The sequence below is a fragment of the Chenopodium album genome, chromosome 19, assembly GCF_948465745.1.
Source record: "Chenopodium album chromosome 19, dcCheAlbu1.1, whole genome shotgun sequence".
In the NCBI taxonomy this organism is placed as follows: Eukaryota; Viridiplantae; Streptophyta; class Magnoliopsida; order Caryophyllales; family Amaranthaceae; genus Chenopodium; species Chenopodium album.
In genome coordinates, this window is record NC_137852.1 from 4644625 (window position 1) to 4656952 (window position 12328).

A 12328-nucleotide genomic window follows, 5' to 3' on the forward strand; every position below is an offset into this window, starting at 1 on the left:
AATGAAAAGCTCGGGCTTGTTTGCTCAACTTACAATGGCCTTCCGCACACTCGATTACAATCCTCGATTTGCAAATCTTATGAATATATGCTCAAACATAGTGTTCAAGATATTCAAATTTTATGGATACTACAACAAATGATAACAAAATTTGAAAGCTTATATCTTAGTGTAGCATGGACAAAGTTGAACGCCATATAGTACATTTGCACATTAACTCAATACTACTGCAGCTTCTAATCTTGCTTTTCTACTAGTTTTTTAGTTAAAATGTTTAAACTCATTCATAAAATTGCACAAACACATTGATTGTGATTATTAAAAATAGGGAATAGACATTAGATTCCTTAATCAAAGTTATACTGCTACCAAACTCAACATTTAAAAGGTTGTTTGGTTGATATGAAAATTCAACTCTCTTTTGATTTGTTAGGTTTACATCACATGAAACTTAGAACCTGTTCTGATTTACTGAACTGAGTTGAACTGAAATAAAATAAATTGTTTATGAGAGAAGGAATTAGGAACTGAAATGAAATTAAGATGAAGAGAACATACCCTTAATACCTAATGAAATTTTTTACCTTTAATTTTGTTCTTACCCTTTTCAAAAATGAACATTTAGGGCCTGTTCTCATTGACTAAACTGAACTGAACTCAACTGAACTGAATAGAATTGAACTGAGCTGAACTGAACTGAAATGAAATGAATATTTTATAAGAGAAGGAAATTAGGAGCTGAACTGAACTGAACTAAACTGAACTGAACTGAATTGAGCTGAACTGAACTGAACTGAACTCAGCTGAACTGAACTGAATTTCAACGTAAGAGAACAGGCCCTTACTCTTATTTTTATAGCAAGTTGCATTCCTATAAAAATTACTTTCCTTAGTAAATTTTAAAGATTTTCATAAAATTGTTTGGTCCATAATATCAAAATTTAACATTCACATACGAAGTATTTTTTTACCGACTAGAGAGTAGAGATGTCTTTTTTTTTTTCTTGAATGGAGAGAGTAGAGAGGCTTGATTGTCTATTTTTCATGATTTTTACTTTTTAGAAAGGTTAATGCTCACAAATTTCGAATTTCTTCGTTTATACTTTAGCCCGTGCGATGCACGATTTTTTTTAATTTTTTATTTATTTATTAATATGCTAAAATTTAAATTCCTAATTTCAAAATATAATATATAATATTTAATAAAACTTAAAAATTTCATTCGCCAATTTTACTTATGTGGCATTTTAATTATTTAATTATAATAGAAATTAATAATCTCTTATTTGATTGGCTACAACAAAAATTTATAGTCCTACGTGGCGCTCTAAGAAAATTAAATCCTACGTGCCTCTCTAAAAACTCTGAAAAAAATTCCCCTTTATATATATATAAAAAACTCCCCTTTATATATATAAAAAACTCCCCTTTATATGTATTAGATTTTTTTTTTGAATAGTTATATGTATTAGATTAGATTAGACTAGATATTTTAATTTTTATACACTCAAATTTATTTACAGTACTGTATTTATTTTTTTTGAAGGAATTTACAGTATTTTTATCATCGTAAATTAAACAAGCATTTTTATATTTTGCGACACAACCCTTCAAAACCCCAAAATACCCCTCCGCCAACTACACTCGATTAGTCGACATTCTCTTCCCAACTCCCAATAACAGAAATTATACAAAACAACATTTTGTTGGTTGAATCTAGCGTGCTGTTGAAAGTTGAATCAGCCTCTCAGCTTTCTCTCCTCCATTGAAGCAGCTTCTGAAGTAAGATCTCCTTTTTTTAAATTCATCAAATGTCAATTAATTTCCCAATATAGTGTTATTAATCGTCAGTTTTATCCAATTTAGGGTTCTTCTATGTTGGATTGATTATTGATGCAGCTTGTTACTTAAATGTTGTGGAATTGTGAATTTGCGATTGTTACTTAATAATACCTGATTGTTATGCTTTTAATTTCAAATAATAATGATACTAATGTTATATGTTTCATCAAATTTGTCAAAATCTAATTGAAGAGAAATGCCATTTGATGGTCCAAAAAACACAAAGACTTGGATTTTGAAATGTTGGTCATTTTGTCCTGTTATTGGATATTGATTACTACATTTATTGTGTTGTCTCAATAATGTTGTGCAAAAATTGGCATTATATTCTCTCAAAAAAAAAAAAAAAAAAAAAGGCATTATACTATTGATATTAGACTATTGATATAGATTGATAATTGCAACAATATCCCATATAATAGCATTTCATACTAATAGGAATGAATGACTGCTGATATTTCTATGTCTTTTTCACTCTTTTTTTTAATGGATTAGATTAATTATTTAGCTCCAGTTGTGTTGGTTTGAGTTTCGTATGTTGTATTTATTTTCCTCTGGGAATACTATGTTTCAACACATTGAATCTTTGTACTTCTAGGCCTTGCTTGGAAAACCATGATGGGTTTGCCGAGATGATGTGAAAATCCGGTGTTTTGTCCTCTGGTAAGATTGAAAGGAGACGGTGAGCTAGGCAGTGCGAGATGGGAAACAAAAAGGAAAGAAAGGTCATTATTATTGATCAAAATGATGAAAATCCATGGTGGTGGTTACTTAATAAAGGTTTGGGAGCCTCATTCTTGTGCATCTCCCTATTTGCATTGTTAGTTAGGATAGTTGTTTCACTTCATCCTTACTCTGGTGCTGGAAATCCCCCAAAATTTGGCGATTTTGAAGCCCAGAGGCATTGGATGGAGATTACTACTAATCTTCCTGTTAAGGAATGGTATCACAATAGCACTGCCAATGACTTGAGCTACTGGGGCCTCGACTACCCTCCACTGACTGCCTATCAGAGCTATGTTCACGGCATCTTCTTGAAGTCATTCCTCCCTGATTCTGTTTCCCTTTTCACTTCTCGTGGTCACGAGTCTTATCTTGGGTGAGTTGTTTCTGGCAGATTCCTCAGTATTACACAGCTCTCTGAGGATCCTACAGTGGAAGACTGGAAGTTGCCTTTTGAACTGATTGTTTCTCCATTTTATGTAGAAAGCTGCTGATGAGATGGACAGTCTTATCTTCTGACATATTGGTGTTCCTTCCTGCCGTATTTTACTTTGCTCTATCATATAGCGCTAGCCGCCCTCGTAGGCATCAGAGTGATGTAGCTTGGCTTGTGGCAATGATTTTACTGAATCCATGTCTTATTGTTATAGACCATGGCCATTTCCAGGTTCATCTCCCCTTTACCTGTCATGTTTTTGATACTGAATGTTAATAAGAATTGACTCATCAAATTTATGTTAATTTTTCAGTTTGTTTTGACTCATCAACTTTTTGTTATTTTCCAGTTCAACTGTATCAGCTTGGGTCTCGCTATTGGTGCTGTTGCGGCTATTATCTCCAGTAGAGAGCTGGTAGCTTGTGCTTTGTTCACTCTTTCATTGAGCCATAAGCAGGTGCTTCCTTATCCCTTAGTTCAGTCACCGCATGTGAGCAGGGCCTAAACTTGGTTGGCCCCGGCGAAACCTGTCCAACCTTTTTTCTGTTTAATATAAAGTGATTTGTTCTTCAAGGAATTAGAATTACAAGCAAACGTTGGTCTAATGTTTGAGACCTCAATATTATGAATTTATGTCATGGCTCAAAATTTTCCCCACTTGCTATTTTCCCAAACAACTATATTTTCTTTTTGGATGCAATTTCGGCCACTGCATGCAAAACTATCCAGATCCTTTGATTGATTTGCCCCAAAATCTAATCATTAATGCATTTTTGAAGTACTTTTGAGTGATGACTTGAGTTTATGCATTGCTTGTAAAGCCAAAAAGTAATCAACAGGGATGCTGGTTATCCTTTTGTCTTACATGTTTGTTGTGAGCGACCTATTTCCCTTGAGTTTAGTTCATTTGTACTCAGAATAAAGAAGAAATTGGGCCGCCATTCTTCTTAAGAAGAAGTAACGTGCTCTTTAAAATATGAATCAGTTGACGACTTCATGTATTATAGGAGATACAAAGTGCAGAGAAAAAATTCAAATTTTCTTTGCATAATTAAGAATGAACCATTGCATTCAACCCCTGTTTGGCATAGGCAAGAACATGTTAAGGTCTCTGCCTTAAAATTAAATTGACTTGTGTTACATCTGTCTTTTCTTGTGTTTTGAAGTTGTTTAATTCATTGTTTTCTGACAGATGAGTGCATATTTTGCTCCAGCATTTTTCAGCCATCTCCTTGGTAGATGCTTAAGGCGTCGCAATCCTTTCCTTGAAGTGTCAAAACTGGCCTTGGTTGTCATTGGAACATTTGCTGTAGTCTGGTGGCCATATCTGCATTCAAAAGAAGCTTTTTTAGAAGTATGAAACAGTAAACCTTGTCATTCCCTTCAGCTAAGTACAAGTTAGATGGTATATATCGCTGTTTATAATTGCTCATAACTATGGATGCATGCACAGTGATCTCTTCTTTTCACTTGTAAACTTTTCTGTTCATTAAATTGTGTTACATGCGGTGGAAGCATCATGCTTTTGCTTAACTGTTCAATTTAAAGTGCTGATACACATTATTATCTTATGATTTGTTTCTAATTGCCCTGTCGTATGCAGAGTATATAAGTTTCTTGGAGTTTCCACTTATTTTATTAGGTTAAGAATTGTAATTTTTTGAAGAGTGGTTTGACTCTGGCTTACATTTGATTGGATACTATCCTCTCTCCTTGAAACCCATGATGAAATTTTTCCTTGTTTTCCCTTTGGAAGAAACCTCTAAAATGAAACATAAGATAACAAAACTTTTTTGTTGCGAATTGGGTTCTTGATGACAAACATTTTATAACATTGTGTGGAGAATTGACTGTACCTCTGAATCAATGAACCGCAGTCTTCTTATTAAATTTTTAAAATGTGCAGGTTCTGGCCCGTCTTGCTCCCTTTGAAAGGGGAATTTATGAGGATTATGTTGCCAACTTTTGGTGCACTACATCAATTCTAATTAAGTGGAAGAAACTTTTTGATAACCAGTCCTTGAGGCTTATTAGCCTTGTAGCCACTGTGTCAACTTGTTTGCCTTCAATGGTTCAGCAGATAAAGGATCCAAGTAACAAAGGATTCCTCTATGCCTTACTTAATAGTTCCTTCTCATTTTACTTGTTTTCATTTCAAGGTAAGCTTTAATTCACTTTATTCTTATTGACCATATTTGATGATTTTAGCACTTATTATTGCTGAACATCTTATATTTGTGGCTATATAATTCTGCAGTCCATGAGAAGTCAATTTTACTGCCTCTTCTGCCAGCAAGTCTTTTGGCTCTTGAAGAACCTTTGGTTTTCAGATGGTTAACTCATTTTGGGTTATTCTCAATGTTTCCACTCCTATGTCGTGACCGGCTTGTTTTGGCATACATCGCACTCTTCTCTCTCTTCTACCTCCTCTTTTATGCTCCCAGGAAGAAAGACTCAGGGAAAATCAGATCATTTTTCACCTTCAAATCATTAGTCATGAGCCTTCTAGTTTTTTGCTCTTTCGTGCTCCACGTAGTTTACATGGTTATGAATCCGCCAGAAAGGTATCCTTTCCTATTTGAAGCTATAATTATGTCTGTTTGCTTCTCTCAGTTTGTTTGGCTCGCACTTTATACCAATACGAAGCAATGGCTGCTGCATAAACAGCCTACTTCATTAGAAAATGATAAGAAACTTCGCTGATCCCGTTTATGATCGATTGTTTCTAATATGACATGTAAACATGTCGTTTTAATGATATATTGTTGATGAATATAAGTTTAAGCGTTACAGAAATTTCGGATTTGGAGCATCAGGCTTTTTGATTTCTTTGTACAGACATACCCTGACCTTGTTTCTTTAGTTCTAGTCAATTTATTGACAGTGTTAGGCTTATCATCTTGCATGAAATTTCTATTCCATGTATATTTATAAACGTCTCTATTTCACAAACATCCAAGGAGAATTAACCTTACTATGCTTGCCAACTTCTCTTAGTGACAATTGCTTGGTCGCATTATGACTATTTGCTTCCTTTAGCTATACTTCGAAGTATTGTGACAATTGAAGGTATTTATGCGGTTATGCCCTTGAAGTATAATTGATTCTCAGTTCAGTAAGAGTATAATTAGTGTACACTTGCAATCACAATGATCCCGTGATAAAGCTACAGACTACAGCCGGTTTGGTAGGTGTAGTAATGAAGATGTTTATGTATTTGCTTGAAGCAAGTTGTTTTTGAAGATGAGTGAGTAAAACTCAAACTGGTTGAGAGGAAGAAGATCTATTTTCGACTTGTCATAGATGTAATGGTAAAACCTCAAACCGAGGAGCTTTGATTGATAAAAGTTAGGATAGCCTCACTCTACCTCTAGTAGATAAGGAATAGGGACTAGTGGGCTACTGACTTAGGAGCTACAAAGAGCAATCCGAACCTCATCTTTAAGATTTTAACAAACTAAACTAGTATATGTCGACAACTAGCTATGCCCGGCTACCTCGTGTCCTCATTGTAAGTTGTGGACCAACTAGATGTTTGCAACTGGTAACTCCTATCCGTCCTAGACAAGTGCACAATAACTCATAAAGAAAGAATGTGTACCCTGTTTATTAAATGACATAAAAATGATACGTAGAAGGAACGATGAAGAATGGAAGTCAAAAACCTGCGTCCTTACCAAATTCAATGCATTCGTCTCATCCATTCATCCCATTACATTCTTCCGTCAAAAGGGGCAAAACTTTAAATGTATAGTGACAACACCTTGCACATTCAATTTATGCAAAAACTAGCTGTGAATTACTCCTTATGAAATTTTCTGGAACATGGTTTTAATGATATACAAGTACTCCGTAACTATTTATTGTCGTGGACAATGTTCGGATTATTGTATCTATTTACATAGTACTCCGTATGAGATTGATTTTTTTTTTTATTGTATGTTCGGAAAATGATTACTGTGGAGTACAATGTAATTGTTTACCGTGTGGGTTGATTACGATTTATTTTTTATCCTTATCTTAAGACGTATAACTTTATAGATTGATATGATAAAAGATAGGAGTAGTACTAATATAATGGTGAAAACTACTTGTAGAGTTGTAGTTGAATAAGTTGGAGGTTGTGAGCAAGACTTTTAACTTCAAGTGTGTTTTAACTTCAAGTCTTGGTATAAAATTATCTGTTTATGTGAAAGGAGTCCACAAAAGCTGAGCCTTTCAAGTTTCAAGATGAACTTCTTTATTAAAATACGACTAGAATGTATTCCTGCAAATGCAGATGATGCATCACATTTATAAAGAAAGATAAATGTTTTTTTTTTTTTTAAATATATATATCCGGATGACTTGTGATTGTATAGGGTTGGGCAGCTTGGGCCTGAGTTGTAGTTGTATACTTGTATTGTCCAAAAAATAGCAGCAATGTACAAGTAGCCCAATTCTATAGAATCTCATTGTTCATAGACTGTACCCAACTTGTATAGTGTATAATTATACGACTTAGGGCCTGTTCTCATTGATTGAACTGAACTGAACTCAGCTGAACTCAGCTGAACTGAACTGAACTGAATTTCAACGTAAGAGAACAGACCCTTATACCCCTTTTACCACGTATAAAATACTGATAAAAGTCATTGAAATTGACACTTTACTTTATATTCATGAATATTTCGTATTTCCTAAGTGTTTAACATTAATTACTTCATGTGAAAGTCAATTAGTTTAGCACAATACATCTACGCACAAAAAAATGTCAATTAGTTTAGTTGATCAAACTTTTAGGCGTAGTATACCAATGCTTAAAACCCGAAATCAAATCAATTACACATCATTAGTCTATAAGACTCTTTCAACACCGAAAGAAAAAAAAAACTCATTTTTTCATTTTAAAAAGTTTTTAATTATTTTGAGCTCGTCATGTAAGATCCGAATAGTGTATTGATATTTAAAATTATCAAGTACGAGTAACATATATCTAAATGATACGGAGTGATAAAAAAATACTAATAATTTGATGGGGAAATATAGAACCAATAAATTCCTCTAATGAAACTTCACTCCAACATGTAAATTTGGTAATATAATGTTTCTTTCTACTAACTTATACAATGTGTGATGATTTCTACTCCGTATTTTTTTTTTTTAAATATCCAAAAAAGAAAGACATTCTCCTTCAGCTAAATAAAGAACGAAAATTTAAATAAAATTTTAGACAATTTAGTCATTACACTATGTAGCTCTACGCCTCTACAGGTCCATAACTATACAACTTACAAAGTTTTATTTATTTAAGAGGGGGTGGGAGGTGAGGATTGGACCCAGGTCACTTCTCGGGGAGATGGAGGGACAAACCTCCATAATCCTCTTATCATTATTCTATTTTGAACATTATATAATTATAGATTTTGGTGGATTTTACCAGCCATCTCTCATGATCCAACACCCAACGGTTTGAAGATTCAACGACCGAGTGACAAGTAACCAATTAAAGTTAATTTTCTTATTTTGTTTTTTTTTGTAAAAACTTGTATATATAGCATTATTATAGTTGAAACTTTTATCATGAACAATAAAAAAATAAATGTGAAAAGGCATTAAAACTACAAGCGTTGACGTGTTATAATTAGTATTGTTGGACCACTGAATTAAAGTGAATTCAATCAATTTAGTACCTGATTTTGAGTGTGATTAAAAGTTTAAATAAATACTCCTCCTACCAAACTGAGGTATTTGATTTGAGTACACTACAGCAGAAAAAAGAAAAAAAAAAAAAAGCATTGGTTTGTTATTCACATTTATTGGCATGTACAAGTGGACCAATAAATATTTTGAACAAAATAGGAACCAATTAGAAAATTTTGAAAACAAATGGACCAATAGAAATTTGATGTTAAGCTCAATGAAATTTCTAGAGGAAAAGTAAAGAATTCTGCCATATTAATTTACTCCATATTAAAAGTTAAATTTGAAAACAAAACTAATAGTTGATCCACAAATTATGAGTAGGAGATTAGGTGGACATATACGGATTATTACATGTATTCAAGAGCATTGTAAGGTGCTCCCATCGACACGAGGAAGTGAAGTGAACTTCGTGTATTGGCACATATTTAAAGTGGTGTCTTATGCCGACCTTGTAGTTCATTATTATTTGCAATGTTATCCAACTTAAAGTACAAACATGTACATCAATTCTTAAATGAGTTTTTCTAATTGTCATTGTTTCGGTGATTGTAAAAATGTTCAACTATATGTTATGCAATTGTTAATTGAATTATTGAATTGTTATGCATTAGTGAAAAAATAAATTAAAAAATTAATCACCTTTATTTTTGATGATTTTTTCCATCCTCACATTATAATTGTAATGAACTTGTAGTAAAGGAATCCAAATGAACGTAAAGTATCACCTTCAATTATTAAATCATAATTAGCCGAAACTTAATTTGTTTTCGGAATAGTTATATTTATACTCTCAAATGAAACAACAATCATAAACAAAGTATTGTCTATCAATTCTTAAGCAAGGTGCCAAGATGACATTTTGGTTGTGCCTAATTTGTTAATTTGTACATGTCACTTGAATATTTGAGGGGTCATATTCATATATATACTCAACTACTCAGTGGTCAACATAGGTTTACATTTTTATTTTTTTTGAAAAACAATAAAGAAGTAAAATGAAAATCACCTTCAATTATTTTGTTATGTGAAAAGAAATTAATACGAAGTACTTTGTGGCAGAAATATAAATTTATCTGTGTAGTCTTATGATGAGAGTGCAAATTGTACTTTTATTTATTTATTTTATCAGTGCTCCATAGTAATGTGACAAGTGGCTAGTACTTAAGAGTACTAAATTATTTTTGTAAAAAAAAAAAAGGACAAAAAATTGTAATGAAGACACTTGTCATACAATGAGATTGAAAGTGAAATTTATCCACTCACTCTTTTCACTCTTTGGTTATGAGATTGAAAGTGAAAGTGAGAGGATGAATCGCAACTTTGTTCCATCCTTTGAAACATAATTTAACCTCTATTATCCTCTAACTTTTTGGACACATGCAACTCGATTATCCTCTAACTTAGGGCCTGTTCATATTTACTGAATTGAGCTGAACTGAACTGAACTGAACTGATTGAAGCTAAACTGAACTGAACTGATTGGAACTGAACTGATTGGAACTGAACTGAGCTGAAATGAATATTTTATGTGAGCTGGAAATTAAGAGCTGAACTGAACTGAACTGATTGGAACTGAACTGAACTGAACTGAACTGATTGGAGCTGAACTGAACTGAACTGAAATTAAGTAAATGTGAACAGGCCCTTAAAGTAGTATTAAAATTTTTGAATAGGTTTTACTAAAAACAGAAAATAATTTTTTTTTTATCTAATTAAATCATATTTGTGTGAATTTTGTCTAAAAAATGGAGTACGTACTAAAGTTATTACGGAGTATCCTTTTGTGATGATTTTAAACTTGTTTGAGCTTTTATTGTCTAAAATAAATCAAAATAAGCTAAAATATTTTGAACCTAATATAGCTAAAGACTAAGTAAATACTCGCTAAGTTTAGAGAATTAACTTAAGTCTATCAAAACTTTATTAATTAAGCTCAACATAAATAAGTAAAATGTAATATGTACGAGTATAAAAAAAAATAAAATAAGATTAATAATGTAGCCTTGTTTGAGGTGTAATCCCAACATGAGATTAAATTTTGAACTTAAAATAATTGTTGAACATTTAAACTTTGCACCAACTGTAGATAAATGCTTTGACTAAATAGATTATATATAAGTGATGATAGATTGATAGGGTGTAAATGCAATGGAAATTATTTAGTAGATTCATATTTTGTTTTTTTTATAAGTAAATCTTCTTATCTTTTAGATACAAATAAATACTTCATTTTACAAGTTGCCGAATAATAACAAAATAGAAGCATATTATTAGATTATATAAAATTTATGACACGTAAATGGCACTTAAAATGTTTTAACATTTGTTAGCTTTGAGTTTGATGAATACTGTGGACCATTAAAGACTTTATTATTTATACGTAGTATATAAGATGTTATGGATATTAATCTTAAGCCTGAAATTTCAACCTTAAACCAACGTTCATATGTAAGTAACCAACTAGTAATATCATGTTTACACGTAAAAGAAAGCCTTAGCTTGATTCAATATGCAATTAATCTACTTGATGTGTATATAATAATGCAATTAGCCATATATAATATTAACCTAACTAGATACCACATGCTGATTACACTCCACCTGCAAGAAAAGGGACATAAAACTTTGTGATTTTTTCTCTTCAGTATAAGTCATTTTGCTAGTCTATAGAAAGTTAATTTATTAAGTTTGTGTTGTTTTCCGTTACTACTGTAGGATATAACGGTAATATTTCAACCATTTTGTAGGCCAATTATTCAAATATATTGCTATCTTCTAATTGCACCCGAATGCATATGAAACCCATAATTAATTCTTTATTTTTTTTCAAGGATGTATGACATATTCACATGCAATTTCACACGTAATATTAATGCATAGTTGATAATGGTGGCAAGAAATTGGTTGGCCTTTTCATTTTTGTTATTCAACAATTGTATAAACAGGGATAGATTATAATGATGAGCAAATCATGCATGTGATAAAAAAGCAACTAAAAGTCTATTTTTAGGTCTTCATCCAATAAGTAAGATGAGAAATGCAAGAATTATTAATTCCCGAATTCGTGAAAGAAAGCTAGCTTATTAAAAATCAACCCGACTTTATATTTTCTTTGTCCATGCCACCATGCAAACTCACTAGACTCTTTGATTGATTTAAATCTTACCAATTTTTCATGCCTATTTATTATTATTGCCTCCTCGTTTGGTTAAGACTTCTTATTATTGAAGTACTACGTACATTGGTACATTGTATACTTCGAACTTATATATAATAAGTTTTATATGAATGAAGATGAAATAGGTTTGAGCTACCCTATCACGAAAGAGGTGGTTACATAGTCGGTCTACTTACAAGCCTATAAGATTCATTCCCATAACCAAATGGTAACTCGATCGATTAGATTTACAAATTGATTTTGTTTTTCTTCTTCTCTAATACGAGACATGGACAATAATCATAAAATGTCACCAATAACTAATTAATTTGATTTTTTTTTTTAGTATAACTAATTAAGTGACAATAATTAGGGTCATTAGTCATAACCTACTTTATGAAATTTATTCCTTTTGATTAATTTGACTCTATAGCTATCTGATCTCTCTAAGATTTTCATTTAAATATAATAATAGGACTACATAG

General features: G+C 32.0%; 1 protein-coding gene across 1 annotated transcript; it reads left to right on the forward strand.

Moving 5' to 3' along the window:
• Window positions 1-1680: 1680 nt before the first annotated feature.
• Window positions 1681-5982, forward strand: LOC145594941 (putative dolichyl pyrophosphate Man9GlcNAc2 alpha-1,3-glucosyltransferase). The gene is made up of 7 exons (XM_081651292.1): window positions 1681-1782; window positions 2441-2941; window positions 3049-3232; window positions 3351-3458; window positions 4194-4355; window positions 4908-5160; window positions 5259-5982. Exons 2-7 carry the CDS (start codon window positions 2544-2546, stop codon window positions 5702-5704), a joined length of 1551 nt encoding a protein of 516 aa, XP_081507418.1. The 5' UTR covers window positions 1681-1782; window positions 2441-2543; the 3' UTR covers window positions 5705-5982.
• Window positions 5983-12328: the final 6346 nt, after the last annotated feature.

What these genes read in the sequence shown, in the direction of transcription:
- LOC145594941 (XM_081651292.1), top strand. Translation starts at nt 2,544, where the DNA reads ATGGGAAACAAAAAGGAAAGAAAGGTCATTATTATTGATCAAAATGAT. An exon ending in GGTCACGAGTCTTATCTTGG is followed by an intron (nt 2,942 to 3,048) that starts GTGAGTTGTTTC and finishes CATTTTATGTAG; the next exon opens with AAAGCTGCTGATGAGATGGA. An exon ending in TTACTTGTTTTCATTTCAAG is followed by an intron (nt 5,161 to 5,258) that starts GTAAGCTTTAAT and finishes ATAATTCTGCAG; the next exon opens with TCCATGAGAAGTCAATTTTA.